The following is a 15,827-nucleotide window of genomic DNA, read 5'->3' as shown; positions in this document are numbered from 1 at the left end:
TTTCCTTCCAAGGAGTAAGCGTCTTTTAATTTCATGGCTGCAGTCACCATCTGCAGTGATTTTGGAGCCCCAAAAAATAAAGTCTGACACTGTTTCCACTGTTTCCCCATCTGTTTCCCATGAAGTGGTGGGACTGGATGCCATGATCTTCGTTTTCTGAATGTTGAGCTTTAAGCCAACTTTTTCACTCTCCACTTTCACTTTCATCAAGAGGCTTTTGAGTTCCTCTTCACTTTCTGCCATAAGGGTGGTGTCATCTGCATATCTGAGGTTATTGATATTTCTCCTGGCAATCTTGATTCCAGCTTGTGTTTCTTCCAGTCCAGCGTTTCTCATGATGTACTCTTCATAGAAATTAAATAAGCAGGGTGACAATATACAGCCTTGACGTACTCCTTTTCCTGTTTGGAACCAGATACCCAACTGCTGTTAGATGACATTAAGGAATTATTAGGTTTCCCCTGTAGCTCAGTCAGTAAAGAATCTACCTGCAGTGTAGGATACCCGGGTTTGATCCCTGGGTTGGGAAGATCCCCTAGAGAAGGAAATGGCAACCCACTCCAGTATCCTTGCCTGGAAAATCTCATGGACAGAGGAGCCTAGTGGGCTGCAGTCCATGAGGTTGCAAAGAGTCAGGCACGACTGAGCGACTGACACTTACATAAGGAATTATTGTTGATTTTGTTAGGTATAATAATGGCATGATGATTATATTTTTAAAATCTTTTTATCGGAGACATATAGAAATATTTATGGGAAAGATGACACATAATTTGTTGTTTGCTTTAAATACAGGTATACCTCAGTTTATTGTGCTTTGTAGATAATTTCACTTTTTTACAAATTGAAGGTTTATGGCAACCCTATGCCAAGCGAAGTCTGTCAGCTTTTGTTCACCAGCACTTGCTCACTTCATGTCTCTGTGTCACATTTTGGTAATTCTCACAGTATTTCAGACCTTTTCATTATTATTTGTTATGGTGAACTGTGATCAGTGGTCTTTGTAATTGTTCTGTGGCACCACGAATCACGCCCTTGTAAAATGGACAACGTGATTGATAAATGTGTGTGTTTGACGGCTCCTCTAACTGACCGTTCCCTGTCTCCCTCTCCTCGGGTCTCCCTAACTGCTGTGATGTAAGTGTTGAAATTAGACCAGTTAATAGCCTTACAGTGGCCTGTAAGTGGCCTCTAACTGTTCAAGTGAAAGGAAGAGTCGGATGTCTCTCACTCTGAATCAAAAGCTTGAAATGAATAAGCTGAGTAAGGAAGGCATATTGAAAATGAAGATAGGCTGAAACCTAGGCCTGTTGTACCAGTTAGCCAAATTGTAAATCCAGAGGAAGAGTTATTGAAGGAAAGAATAAGTGAATACATGAGTGATGAGAAACTGAAGCAGCCTTACTGCTAATGTGAAGAAAGCTTTAGTGGCCTGGATAGATGATCAAACCAGTGATAACATTCCCTTAAGCCAGAGGCTACTGTAGAACAAAGCCCTAACTTTCTTCAATCCCATGAAGGTTGAGAAAGGTAAGGAAGCTGCAGAAGAGAAGTTTAAATCTAGCAGAAGTTGGTTCATGAGGTTTAAGGGAAGAAGTCGTCTTCTTCATAACATAGAAGTATTAACACAGGTGAAACAAGTGCTGATATAGAAGCTGCAGCAAGTTAATGAAGGTGGCTACACAAAGCAACAGATTTTCAATGCAGATAAAACAGCTTTCTCTTGGGAAAAGATGCCATCTAGGACTTTGATGGGGCTTCCCAGGTGACGCAGTGGTAAAGAATCCGCTTGCCAGTGCAAGAGATGCAGGAGGTGTGGGTTCAGTCCCCGAGTTGGGAAGATCCCCTTGAGGAGGAAATGACAGCACGGGGTAGTACAAAAATGTAGTTGATTAAGCAGTGACAGGGTTTGAGAGGAGATGGCTCAGACAGTAAAGAATCTGTCTGCAGTGTGGGGACCTAGGTTTGATCCCTGGATCAGGAAGATTCCCTGGAGAAGGGAATAGCAACCCACTCTAGTATTCTTGCCTGGAGAATTTCATGGATATAGGAGCCTGATAGGCTGCAGTTCGTGGGGTGGCAAAGAGTCGGACATGACTAAGTGACTAACACTTTCACACCAATTTTGAAAGAAGTGTGTATAAAATGCTGTCAAAGCATTGCATGCTGTAGATCTGGCTGAGCAGTTTGGGGAATCCATTACACAGGTTTTCTATTCATATAGATCAAATTCGTCTCAAGACTTTTCAAATCTCTAAAAGACAGATTTTGTGTTCTCTTTCTTTTGCAGCTTGTTCGTGTACTAGTATCTCCCAACAACCCTCCTGGTGCTACCAGTAGCTGCCAAAAAGCTATGTTCCAGTGTGGCCTACTGCAGCAGCTTTGTACTATTCTAATGGCCACTGGAGTTCCTGCTGACATCCTGACTGAGGTAAACCACGTGATGGCAGTACTCTGTGGAAGCTGAAATCAGGAAGCCTAGGAAGAATCAGATATCAGCTGAATGAAAAGCAGCAATTGTTAACCATTCTTGTCTATTAAATTCCTTACTGACGCTATAAAGTATAATTAGCAGCAATTCCAAAAGGTGTATTCATTCCGCAAGTTTAATAGCACGTAAATAATGTTAACGCTTAGAACATTTCTTGTTAATTTTATTGTATTCAACAGGAGTGCACAGTAATAATTTATATTTTTAATTTTGAGAACAGTATGACTTAGTCAAGTCAGACATGAGTCTTATTCATAGAATAATAAATTCTTTTTCCTTGACATATCGCATTTTCTTTTTCCTACCTATTAAGAAAAAGAAGTTAGTTTGAAGGAAAAAAAGGTTTATTTAAATTTCTTTTCTCAGATTAACACATGTTAATTTTTAAACGTTAAAAATACAGATAATAGTGAAAGTTTTATAAGAAAAACTATCTTTGGACTCCCTCCTTCCTATCTAAGCCTCACTTCCCCCTATATAACCGTCCCACTTTGCTTCCTCCTGTCACCCCAGTAATGTATTTTTAAATTGATAATCATAATTTATAGTTTTGTCACTATTCCAGTACTGTTTCTTGCTAAGCCAAACAGAGCCCCATACTTTTTTTTTAATAATCTTTTTTCTTTCCTGAGTTATAATAATATTCTTTTTCATTTTACTGATTTTCTATCAATGCATATTAACACTGTCATGTGCTTAACAGTATGTTCCCCACTTCAGGCCTTCTGGAAGTTCCCTATCCTCTTGCTCCCATATGGGCTGCTTATTCTCTTCTTCTGTCACACAGCTCTTATCCTGGAACTTACCTTTTATTTATTTATTTGCATCTTCATTGTGTGTAGCATGTGGAATCTAATTCTCTGACTAGGGATTCAACCTGGGCCCCCTACATTAGGAACATTAAGTCTTAGCTCCTGGACCACCAGGAAAGTCCCTATCCTGGGACTTTGATTCACTCTGTCTAATGATCCTTTTATTGGAGAAGGAAATGGCAACCCACTCCAGTGTTCTTGCCTGGAGAATCCCAGGGACAGGGGAGCCTGGTGGGCTGACATCTATGAGGTCGCACAGAGTCGGACACGACTGAAGCGACTTAGCAGCAGCAGCAGCAATGATCCTTTTGCCATGCTTAGTCGCTCAGTCAAGTCCGACTCTGCAACTCCATGAACTGTAGCCCACCAGGCTCCTCTGTCCATTGGGAATCTCCAGGCATGAATACTGGCAATGGGTTGCCGTGCCCTCCTCCAGGGGATCTTCCCAATCCAGAGATCAAACCCAGGTCTCCCTCATTGCAGGTGGATTCTTTACCGTTTGAGCCCCCAGGGGATCCCTTGGTTATCTAGATTCTGTGTCATTTTCTACCACCCCTTGGTTCATTATCTTATTTTACTTAACTTCTTGAAAGGGGGTGAATGGCAAGATAATTTGGTTTTAGCTTTTTCATGTCATTCCTCCACCTTCAGAATTAATCTAGTATTTGGTTAGGTATGGAATTCAGAATTGGAAATCATTAACACTCAACTTTCAGAACATTATTCCAGTGTTGCTACTAAGAAGTCTGAAGCCATTTTGAGTCTTTTTGTATAACCCACTTTCTTTCTCTAGAATCTTTCTTTCTGGTTTGTTTCTGAAATTTACTGATGAGGTGCTGTATTACAGACTCTACCTCTCAACCCCACTAAATTTTAGTACTCATTGGGCCCTTTCAAACTAGAGACCTAAGTACTTCAGTTCTGAGGAAGTTTTATGTGTTCTTTGACAATTTCCTGTTTTCTGTGTCTTGAACTCTATTAATAGATTATTAGACTTTCTGGACCCAGTGTCTTTTTATTCTTTTTACTTGGAGGTTTTTTTCAGCCTCATCCTTAAATTGAATTTGTAATTTGTTGCATTTTAAATATGTTCTCTGATTTTATTTTTAAGCATCCTTTTTCTTGCTTTGTAGAAATAGTCTCTCTCTTAGAGGATATTATTAATTTTAGTGTTTTTTTGAGATTTTAAATGCATGTAGTCAAGTTTATTTTTAGTTGGAGGCGCTTAGTGTTTTAAAATATAATCTCACAAAAGTGTTACAAGATTATAACGCTGTAACTGACATTTTTGTTATCTAAGTTTTGTTGTTTAAAAGCAAAAAGCAAAAGAATGTAACATTTTCTTCTTTTAAAAACAGGGTTTTTCCTTCAACTCACTTTCTCTAAATTTTCTTCTCCACTCATGTTCATTACAGACCATTAATACTGTATCAGAAGTTATTCGAGGCTGCCAAGTAAACCAAGACTACTTTGCTTCTGTAAATGCACCTTCAAACCCACCAAGGTAGGAAAAGAGAAATGCTGAGATCCCGCAGACGAATTAGTATATCTTGTCTGCACGTCTTATTCTTTTCTGGAGTTCAGTCCTGTGTTTTGAAACAAGAAATTATCTGACAAGATAAATATGTTGGTATTTTAAGAGTTTCCAGTCTTCAGAACCTGTGTATTTGTACTCGGGTATCACTTCCTAGCTGTGTGCCTTAGCAAGCAGATCACTTCATTTCTCTCAGCTGCAGATATCTTTTCTGTGAAATGGAGATGAAAATAGTTAACTTGCTGGTATTCTGGCTGTGGCTTTTCAGTCAACAAAAATGACTAGCTATTGATTTATGTACGTAGACTGGAACATTTCTTTTTGTTCTTTTCTTTTTAAATGCAACAGACCAGCCATCGTAGTACTTCTCATGTCCATGGTTAATGAAAGGCAGCCATTTGTATTACGCTGTGCTGTTCTCTACTGTTTCCAGTGTTTCTTATATAAAAATCAGAAAGGACAAGGAGAAATTGTGTCAACACTTCTGCCTTCCACTATTGATGGTAAATAATTTAATTCTAACTTTTAAAATAAATAATTATCTTTTAATAGTAAAAAATAAATGTGCAGTAGATATTTAAAATGTATAATATTAGTATGTAATGTAATGTTTAAAATATAACATGTCCTCTCAATTTGTTTTAGAAGTGAAGTTTTTAATTAAGGTCATAATTTCTGGAATATACCATCATCAGTTTGATGCCTGAAGTGTTCTAATATTTCTTTGTTTTGCTACTTTCCTTTCAAGATACTTTTTTGTCATCTTTTAAATTTTATTTTGTAAAAACAGACTTTTGAAAGTGTTACTTAGTACTGCTAATAAACAGATTTTTAAGTATTATTTCATACTATTTTTGTGTGTTTGGAAACAGCATAATTCATTTTCACCTTATTGTTATCTGCCTGCCACCTTTGTAGCAACAGGCAATACGGTCTCAGCTGGTCAGTTGTTATGCGGAGGTTTATTTTCTACTGATTCGCTTTCAAACTGGTGTGCTGCCGTGGCCCTTGCCCATGCTTTGCAAGAAAACGCTACCCAGAAAGAACAGTTGCTCAGGGTTCAACTTGCTACAAGTATCGGCAATCCTCCAGTTTCATTGCTGCAGCAGTGCACCAACATTCTTTCACAGGTAAAGTGACCAAGATTTCTCTAGGGAGGGGGTGGGAAGTTTCATTTTGATGTCAGTGACACAAGGATTTAAGGCTGTCCTTAGTAGATGCAGATGGAAAGGAAACAAGGCAAAGACTGCTCATTAGCTCACTGTTGTAAGAAATGGTTTTGTGGAGAGAAAGCAGGAAATACTACTCCTATCAGGGGTTTTGCCAAATAATGAATAAGGTCTGCATCAGGATGGAAACACATGTTCTGTACAGAAAGTTGGTGGGTTTTTTTTTTTGAGGGGGGGAATTTGTTTTCTTTTTATATCATCCACATAATAATTTCTCTTACTGCTCAATAGCTGAATTCGGATCAGTGTATGAGAGGGAATAGAATAGAGTGGTTCATAGCTGTGTACCTTGCTCTTTCTCTTCCCAGGGCAATTGATCTTCCATTCAGAAAACAAAAATAAAATACCAATCCATTGCTTATATAGTTAAACAGTATACATACCCCTTGATGTTTGTGAGCTCTCAAATCCTCCGAACCCCAAGGCGTATAGTTTATCTAGTGAGATGTAAATAAACGTAAGATGTTTGCATTCCTTAAGACTCCTAATAAAAGTATCGAAGCTTCATTGAAATGTGAATGCTAAAGGATTGATATTTAGGAATATCCCTTACTATATTTAGTTGATTTGCCCACATGTGCCAGCCTTGCTGTTTAATGATTCAGGTTGATGCTTAAGCAAAACTTTAAAGTCATAGACATTCAGAATCATTCAAGGAGAGTGAAAATGTCCATAAGTCTAAAATTGCTCTATCCACTGGTATTATCTTATTCCTTGCCCATGATATGTGGAGTGCTTCTCAGTTTTTAATTTTGCCGCACTTGTTGAATTGTTTTATTGTGAGCTTTTAAAGAAACATCAGTACCATCCATAGGGAGTTATAAATGAAGGCTTAAAAATTAGCTAGTGCAAAGAGAGTTGAACTCTTTCTTTGTTATTTAGAATCAGTGTACTTTGATTGAAAGCCTGCTTTATCTTTATTATTTATCTTAGTGATTTTTTAGAAGTACTCCAGAGTATTCATAGTCTTATTTATTTAATACTTGTTTTTCTCTTGTTGCTGTGTATGGAAAACGGCTTTTCTTTTTTTAATTTTGTATTAGAGTATATTTTATTTACAATGTTGTGTTAGTTTCAGGTATACAGCAAAGTAAATCAGTTATACATATATCCATTCTTTTTTAGATTCTTTCCCATAAAGATTTTTACAGAATATTAAGTAGAGTTCCCTGTAGAGTTCCCAGTAGGTCCTTATTAGGTACTTATTTTAAATATAGTGGTGTTTAACAGCTTTTCTTAAGCCAAATAGTAATTAACTGTCTGACCATCATCACCACATAGTTAGCTCTAACATTGCAATTCTAACTAATGCATAATGAGAAATCCTAAAGATAGTGGTGTCTTCCCACTTTTAAGTAATCACAGTGCTGTAAAATTAGCCTTTCTCCTCTAAAATGTACATACGTTGGTATAATAAAAGATTAGATCTTCCTGTTCCAAACTGTTGGCTTGGGTTGCTAGAGAGACTGTATTTGAGGGATTTTTCTGGGTATACATTTTTCTCAAGCAGTAATATTTTCAAATAATCTTTAATGTATAATTTGCAGGGCGATAAGATCAACCGACGGGTATGTATCACTTGTTTGGGCTTAGGCATTTCCTCCTACAGCCAGCCTTTTTCTTTGTCTTGGGTTTTGTTAATTGTTTTTTTTTAACTGCTTGTTTGAAGTTACATCCTACTCACACTTGTATGTGTCAGCAAGTTAATCTCTACCGTGACTCTCGGGTTTCTCTCTGGGTACTGTAGTGGTGTTACTAAGGACTGTGGGAGTGAGCATCTGAAGCTCTCCTTGTGCTTCCTCTGGGGATGCTTGCACTTTCTGGAATTCCTTGGTTTGGGGTTTTTGGTGTGATTTTTCACCCAAGCTTGCTGCTTTATTTCCAATGAAACCATTTCAGAGGTAGTAAAATTTAAGAGTTAAAAATTTTGTCTTTAATCAGCGTATGAAAGAATATGATACTTTTCTATTATATAAGTTATTGAAAATATACAATAGTAAGTATAAATTTGTGATTTGAAAGAGTTTAAACATCTTGAGTTATTCTGGGTGTTATGTATGTGCTACACTACCATTTCGGATTCGTTTTTGATGTGTGCTAGGGGAGAGTATGATTTGTGTTTGATTTTGATCTGTTTTCTGGGACATTTGGCCAAAAAGTGTGTACTTTTAATTCCATATTTGGGCATGTGTTCAATTATGCAGCATGGATACTAATAACTGAGGTTCTATTGGGAGTTGTATCTTTGTGTATGAGCATGATTTAACGTGTGTTAATACCTCATGCACAGATATGGCAGCTTTAGCTGTCAGAATTTTCAATACTAAGTAAAGAATTTTTTAAGTGTGCATGTCATTCATTTAAAAGGGAAATTTTGGAAAGTATAATTTATATACAGTAAAATGCACAGACCTTAAGTGTTCAGTCTAATGATTTTCATGGTTGAATATATTTCTGTAACCCCCACCCAAGACAAAATATGCAGCATAGTGTTCATAATCCCACAAGTTCCATCTAGTCCCTTTCCTATTATTCTCTGTCTTCAGAGGCCACCACTAGGAAGTAAATCTGATCATAATACTCTTGAACCTCATTTTAATACTTAAACACCAGTTGTTTAAAATGTTAACTTTACATATTTTTATTATTAATGTATTTTTAGGAATGATACTTTATTTCTTCTGAAATGTTTGAGGTTCTCTGCAACAAGATTTGAAATAATTCTCAGCCATTTTTTTTTTTGCAGTAGATGTGTAATTCAAATGCATCATGCAATTTATGAATGGTAGGCAGAAGTATTTGCAGATAGATAAAGGTTCCAACAGTATTTTGAAACATTTTTAGTTTAGATAGAGCTTTTTTCCCCCCTAAAAAAAGAGAGCATTTTTCACTAGTTAACAAACTAAGATTTTTGGTCAGTTTTAGCCTCTCCCACTTTTTTAAGGCTCCCTTTAATGATACTTTTATTTATTTATTTTTTCAAGCTGGAAAAAATTCCAGTAGTAGAATGAGTACATCCATGTTGTCAACATGTAAAAATATTTGACTTTGGTTGTTTCTTACAGTGGGAGATAATTGATAACAGAGTTTTTTTCTATTTTTTGCTGTGCTGGATCTCAGTTGAGGCACACAGACTTTTCGATCTTCATTGTGGCAGGCAGGATCTTTAGCTGTGGCATATGAACCCTTAGTTGCAGCAGGCAGGGATTGAACGTGGGCCCCCTGCGTTGGTAGTCGGAGTCTTTGCCACTGGACTACCAGGGAAGTCCAGGAGAGAGAGATTTTAATAGCGGTTAGTGTCACTATAATTAAATGACATCATGATAGAGCAGTGAATTATTTTTTCTAAATCATATATTAAAAAATTAACATTTTGTTATTATTGTTATGATCCTATTGATGAGAACATCTTTAGAACTTTCATTTCTAAATAAAAAGAGCCCTCCATGACTACTCTGGTTGAATTTCTTTCCTGTTTTGTTTTTGTTTTTTTTTTAATTTGTTAAATTGGAGGATCATTGTTTTACAATTCTGCTGTACAACAGCATGAATCAGCCATATGTATTCATATACCCCTCCTTTTCTGAGCATCCCTCTCACTTCCCCCGTCCCACCGCCCCCCCACGCCCAGGTCATCTCAGCATTGAGCTGAGCTGAGCTCCCTGTGCTATACAGCAGCTTCCAATTAGCTATCTATTTCACACATAGCAGTGTACATATACAGTTTTAATTAGGCTCATTCCTAATCAGAATTGTTGCTGTAATAAACAAGGTGTTCCATTCTGTCTTCTACCTGGTTCTAACCAGTTATGTTTGACTTTGCTCTTTTTAACCTTCAGCTAGACCCCAAAGGACATACTTTTCAAAATTGAACCTAATTCCATTTTTGTTTACTCAGACATCAGTCAGTGATTTGATAGAATGCCCTTGTTTATACAATGTCAGTATGTTTGGTGCCTGCAAATGGTATTCCCATAATAAATTTTATTTTCAGTTTACCTGGGTAACATGAAGATATACTGTGGACACAATAATGACATAAAGGCAAGGAAAAAGTAAAACTAATGCTTTATGTAAAAACTAAATCATGCTAATTAATGCTTACTTGGCATTTGAAGAGGTCTGATTTGAATTTAATTAAATGTACTTGAAAAAAGATTATAGAAAGGCCAAGATATTGCCATTAAGGTTCATGAAATTAAAATAGTCTGGGTGAGTGATAGAAATTTTTCAAAACATAGTAATAGTTGCTTTTGTATCCATCCCTTGTCTTGATTTTTAAACAGTTGTATTTTGGAAATTTTCTGAAATAACTCCCAAAGTAATGCATTATTGTGCTAATTTCCATTATCTTCTTTCAAGCAAGTTTTGTTTTGCTTAAACAGAAATGCAGGTTATGTAATATAATTTGGGCAAGGTCAATATTATGGCCACCTGATTCGAAGAGCTGACTAATTTGAAAAGACCCTGATGCTGGGAAAGATTGAGGGCAGGAGGAGAAGGGGACAACAGAGGATGAGATGGTTGGATGGCATCACCAACTCAATGGAATGAGTTTGGGTAGACTCCGGGAGTTGGTGTTGGACAGGGAGGCCTGACATGCTGCGTTTCATGGGGTCGCAAAGAGTCGAACACGACTGAGCGACTGAACTGAATATTAGGAACTAAGAAAATACCTCATATAAGGGATATAAATGTGTTGTATGAAAATTTAGGAAAGTGTAATGTTGATGGACGTGCTAGTTTCCAATATTGTTTAACATATTAGCAGCAGTATAGTTAGTTAGGGGTTTGAGGCACTTAGCTAATTTAAATAAATCTTTTTCTTCTCCATTATGCTTGTGATTTCTCATTATTTGGCATTTCTCAGGAGTTTGTAACATGGTTTAATTATTTTCCTGTTAGAGAAATATATTCTTTAATGGAATTTAACTAAACAATTCAGGAGATTATGTCTTTGGTTTTGCGGTTTTGGGTTTTTTTTTATATTTTTTTGAAGGAGGTAGAATTTGTATTTTTATTAGAAACTAGTTTTTTTTTTTTAATTCTTATTGAAGCATATTAAATGTGCCAGCAAATTTATGCTAAAGCGTTTTAGGATTGATAAATTATAAGCATCCACATCATGTATTTCTTCCTGAGCATATCAGGTTTTCCACTGGCAATATTTTAGATAACCTGGTATATGCTTATAAACATGGATCAAGTCTAATTTCTGCTCTCTGTTTCAGAAGTGCAGTCCAAAGAGGACACAAGAGTGCATTTTCTTGTTCAATTTTTAAAATCCAGATTCCTGACACATCTTTTATAAGATGTTAAATGTCTTTTTATGTAGATGGGGAGGGATCTTAGGGCAACTTCAAGTTTGAAAAGCATAAAAAGATTTCTGCTAACTTGTTTATTGCAGGGAAGCAAAATACAGACAAGAGTTGGATTACTAATGTTGCTTTGTACCTGGCTTAGCAACTGCCCCATTGCAGTGACACACTTTCTTCACAATTCAGCCAATGTTCCATTTGTATCCTTTATGTTTTAGTAAGATGCATATAAGTATTTATCTTTTCTATCTTTTCTATTTCTTCTTCTCAATTAGAGGTAGCTCCATGCCTCAAATGTTTGCATTCTCTTTATGTTGCAGATTTTTAAACGGTTAAGGTGATAATGATGCTTGCTTAAGCTGTGTGTGTGTGGGGGGGGTGTGTGTGTACATGTATACCACTGTTTTATGTTTTCTTGGCTTGCGTATAGAATTTCTTGTTGAAACTTACATGAAATACATGTCAGATTCAAATTGTAAAATGAAGTATTCTTGATACTATGAACCATTAGTTTTCTTAACAGAGATTTCAGCTTACAGGACAAATTGCAGAAAATCTTGGAGAAGAGGAACAGTTGGTCCAAGGCTTATGTGCTCTCTTGTTGGGCATTTCAATTTACTTCAATGATAACTCTCTCGAGACCTATATGAAGTAAGTAAGGGGAAAATGATTTGCTGATGTCATCAATAGATAATGATAAATTTTTTTCTGCCAAAGCATAATGTAGACCAGGCTTTTCTGTTTTGTTATGACTTTTTAAGCATCTCAATATACTTATCTCTGTAGAGAGAAACTAAAACAACTGATAGAGAAGAGGATTGGCAAAGAGAATTTCATAGAGAAACTAGGATTTATTAGCAAACATGAGCTGTATTCCAGAGCGTCTCAGAAACCCCAGCCAAACTTCCCCAGTCCAGAATACATGATATTTGATCATGAGTTTACAAAACTGGTAAAAGAACTTGAAGGTAAGATGACAAGAGTTCCTCTTGACATTCATTAAAAAGTACCTATGATTTTATTTTATATGTATATTCTGGATGCGTGCAGATTGATTGTATGATAAGCCTAAAAGTAAAAGTATCTTTTTTTAGCTCTTGCTCTGTAGCCCACTGAAGGACTGTGGGCACTCAGTGAGATTGGAAAGAAGACTTCTGATCTCTCATGCAGTTGTTGTTTAGTTGCAAAGTCATGTCCGACTCTTTTGCGACCCCATGGACTGTAGCCTGTCCATGGGATTTCCCAGAAAAGAATACTGGAGTGAGTTGCCATTTCCTTCTCCAGGCAATCTTCCCAACCAAGGGACTGAACCCACGTCTTTTGGATTGGCAGGCAGGTTCTTTACTGCTGAGCCACCAGGAAGCCCAAAGGCTCATGCAGTTAGGCCATGTGTTTTTACTGATAAGTCTTGATAATAAAACAGTATTTTTAAATGTCTTCTTTTATAGGTGTGATAACTAAGGCTATTTATAAGTCCAGTGAAGAAGATAAAAAAGAAGAAGAGGTGAAGAAAACATTAGAGCAGCATGACAGTATTGTGACTCACTACAAAAATATGATTCGAGAGCAAGTATGTACTGATAAATTGTATACAGTCTCTGTTATACCAGAAGTTTAGATACTTTTCTGAGGCTTCCCTGGTGACTCCAATGGTAAAGAATCCACCTGGAACGCAGGAGACCCAGGTTCAGTCATTGGGTTGGGAAGAGCCCCTGGAGAACGGAATAACTACCCACTCCAATATTCTTGCCTGGGGAATCCCATGGACAGAAGAGTCTAGCAGACTACAGTCCATGGAGTCACAAAGAGTTGGACATGACTAAGCACTCATACTTTTCTGCTTTAGGGAAGAATTTCTCTTGGCATTTCTAAATGCAAGAGGATATGCAAAGTAAAACTCATCATTAACCTAAATAATTCAAAAGCATCTGAGTATTCAGCAAACTGAGAGCTTAATATGTGTTTAGCAAGTCTAGTAGTAAAGATAATCAAAGGTGTATGGCAGCTCCTACCTAATTTATCTGGGTAGGAGCTTGGGGAAAACAGAGAAGCTGAGTCCCACTAAAAGAATAACTATGAGTAAGCTTAGCAAAAGGAGAAAGAAGGAAGACACATGTTGCTGATGTGTACACAGAATCTTTGTTGGCTATATAAAGGGAAATTTGAGAGGCAGGGCTGGAGGGAAGGAAGGATATGGTGGTGATGGGTGGAAATTAGGGAGCTAACAATGATGATAGTGACTGCTGGTTTTTGTTTCCTGGTTGTGGGTGCTCACTTAAGCACATTTAAATACTGTCACATTTAATTTTCACAGCATTTTCACAATATCCCTACAAAGTAGGGGAAGCTATTAGAATGGATAATGATAAGTTGAAACTCTAGTTTGAAAATCGTCAACTGACATTTTCTCTGCAGGATACCAGTCAAGCCCACACTTGCATAGTATTCAGCACCTTAGCTTCTTTACATTCCTTCAAGCTGTGTTTCTTGGTTTTCTTCTCTCATTTAATTCCTCACTGTGGCATATGTACCTTTATTGGAATGGAATCCTAGAAAGTGCTGCAGTATTATCTGTAAAATGAGATTACTGGTGTTAAAGTTCGAGGGTCATGAAGACAGTTTCACGTGAGGCAGGTCCACCGTCCCGTTCCTGCACTGCCCTCCAGCCTCTGCTGACTGCACAGCTGAGACAGCTGTGGCAAGGAAGAGCTTTAGGGTAGAGCCCTGTGAATGAGAGCTACCTCCACTTTCTTTTCCCCACAATGTATACTGCTGGCAATGAAACTCTAAAAAAGGATAAAAATATACTGGAGTTATATTGAGCATTCAGTCTGAGCTTTTCAGTTTATAAGCAAATTAGTAAATTAGAATCATCTTTGAATGATCCAAATTTGAATCATTACTCTGCTCATGGTTATTAGAATTTTTCATCTATCTTAGTACAAAATCACAGTCATTTCCAGATGGTAAAATGTAATCTTTACAACAGTGGGAAATAAGAACTTGGAAGGCAATATTATAGCCTATACTTGGAGCTGATAAATATGGTTGATTTGGAAGAAGAAAAGAGTGATTTGACACAATTACTGTAATGACTCTTCTTTAGAAATGTTAATTTTAAATATTCTCACCAATTAGAACACCATTTGGCAATTAGGCAACAAGCCTCAAGAGCTATAAAATGTTTATATAAACTTTGAATTATATTTGGAACCCAATCCTAAGGAAATTCTCCAAAATTGTGAAAAACAGTTATATTGACTAAGCTGTTTATTGTAATAAAACTATCATTTAGAAAAATGGAGAGCAGCCTTCCTGTTGTTTTTGAATATAAATTATATTGTATCTCCTGATTAATATTAGGAAATTATGATTGAATAGTAGGCAAATTAAAGGTTAAAAAATGATGTATGGACTGATTATGATAAGTTTAAAAAACTTGGATTGGAAAAAAATTAGAAGAAAATAAAGATACAGATCACATTCTAACCAGTTAAAGTAGGAGGTGGTAAGAAGTGAAAGCTTTTTCTTAAAATCTAAATGTTCTATGATTGTCTTTTTTTGTTTGTTTTAATTTTAACGTGGACTATTGTTAAAGTCTTTACTGAATTTGTTACAGGATTGCTTCTTGTTTTATGTTTTGGTTTTTCTGGCAAAGAGGCATGTGGGGTCTTAGCTCCCTGACCAGGGGTGGAACCCACACCCCCTGCATTGAAAGGAGAAGTCCTAACCGCTGGACCAGCAGCAAAGTTCCCTGCTTGTCTTTTAGTGTTAAAAGTAATAAAGATGCATACATATGGAAGCTTAAAGAATTTGGTATATACATTTTTTAGTTTGATGGACCATAAAATGAAGTTTTTAAAATTGACACCACCACCCCCCTCCCACCACTGCCCCCAAACCAAAACTCACAGTGAGACTGCAGGTTGTGTCATGTAGTGGGGCCTTGAAATCTTACAGTTCTGCTACCCGTTAACGGCCTTAGTACATACATTGTGTTATTGCTTAATTATTGAATGAGTTTGAAAATGTTGAGTAGTTTAACATCCTCATCCAAAGTAATCTCTAATTTTTAATTTGTTCTTAATGCTCATTAGTATGAATTTAAAACACTTGAATTGTTTTGTTTCACAGGATCTGCAACTGGAGGAATTAAAGCAGCAGATTTCTACATTAAAATGTCAAAATGAACAGCTCCAGACAGCAGTCACACAACAAGTATCTCAGATTCAGCAACACAAGGATCAATATAATCTTCTTAAAGTACAGCTAGGTAAGTGTAGCAGCTGCTGCTGCCGCTAAATCACTTCAGTCGTGTCCAACTCTGTGTGACCCCATAGACGGCAGCCCACCAGGCTACCCCGTCCCTGGGATTCTCCAGGCAAGAACACTGGAATGGGTTGCCATTTCCTTCTCCAGTGTATGAAAGTGAAAAGTGAAAGT

At 36.9% G+C, this 15,827-nt stretch overlaps 1 protein-coding gene across 4 annotated transcripts in view; it reads left to right on the top strand.

Annotated features, from left to right (window-relative positions):
• Positions 1-15,827, top strand: part of USO1 (USO1 vesicle transport factor) — an 81,071-nt gene that overhangs the window by 55,747 nt on the left and 9,497 nt on the right. For 2 of the 4 annotated variants that reach the window (XM_010838158.1, XM_010838159.1), the window contains 10 exons: positions 2,291-2,431; positions 4,719-4,807; positions 5,186-5,340; positions 5,756-5,967; positions 7,614-7,634; positions 11,474-11,584; positions 11,917-12,035; positions 12,171-12,352; positions 12,833-12,954; positions 15,519-15,657. In XM_010838158.1, coding sequence (XP_010836460.1) covers positions 2,291-2,431; positions 4,719-4,807; positions 5,186-5,340; positions 5,756-5,967; positions 7,614-7,634; positions 11,474-11,584; positions 11,917-12,035; positions 12,171-12,352; positions 12,833-12,954; positions 15,519-15,657 — 1,291 coding nt within the window. The remainder of the gene's footprint in view (positions 1-2,290; positions 2,432-4,718; positions 4,808-5,185; positions 5,341-5,755; positions 5,968-7,613; positions 7,635-11,473; positions 11,585-11,916; positions 12,036-12,170; positions 12,353-12,832; positions 12,955-15,518; positions 15,658-15,827) is intronic. The other 2 variants (XM_010838160.1, XM_010838161.1) reach the window with 1 other exon arrangement.

The sequence above is a fragment of the Bison bison genome, unplaced genomic scaffold (assembly GCF_000754665.1).
Source record: "Bison bison bison isolate TAMUID 2011002044 unplaced genomic scaffold, Bison_UMD1.0 scf7180017864092, whole genome shotgun sequence".
In the NCBI taxonomy this organism is placed as follows: Eukaryota; Metazoa; Chordata; class Mammalia; order Artiodactyla; family Bovidae; genus Bison; species Bison bison.
Note: the sequence above shows the minus strand (reverse complement) of the source record. Positions and strands in the feature narration are given on the sequence as shown.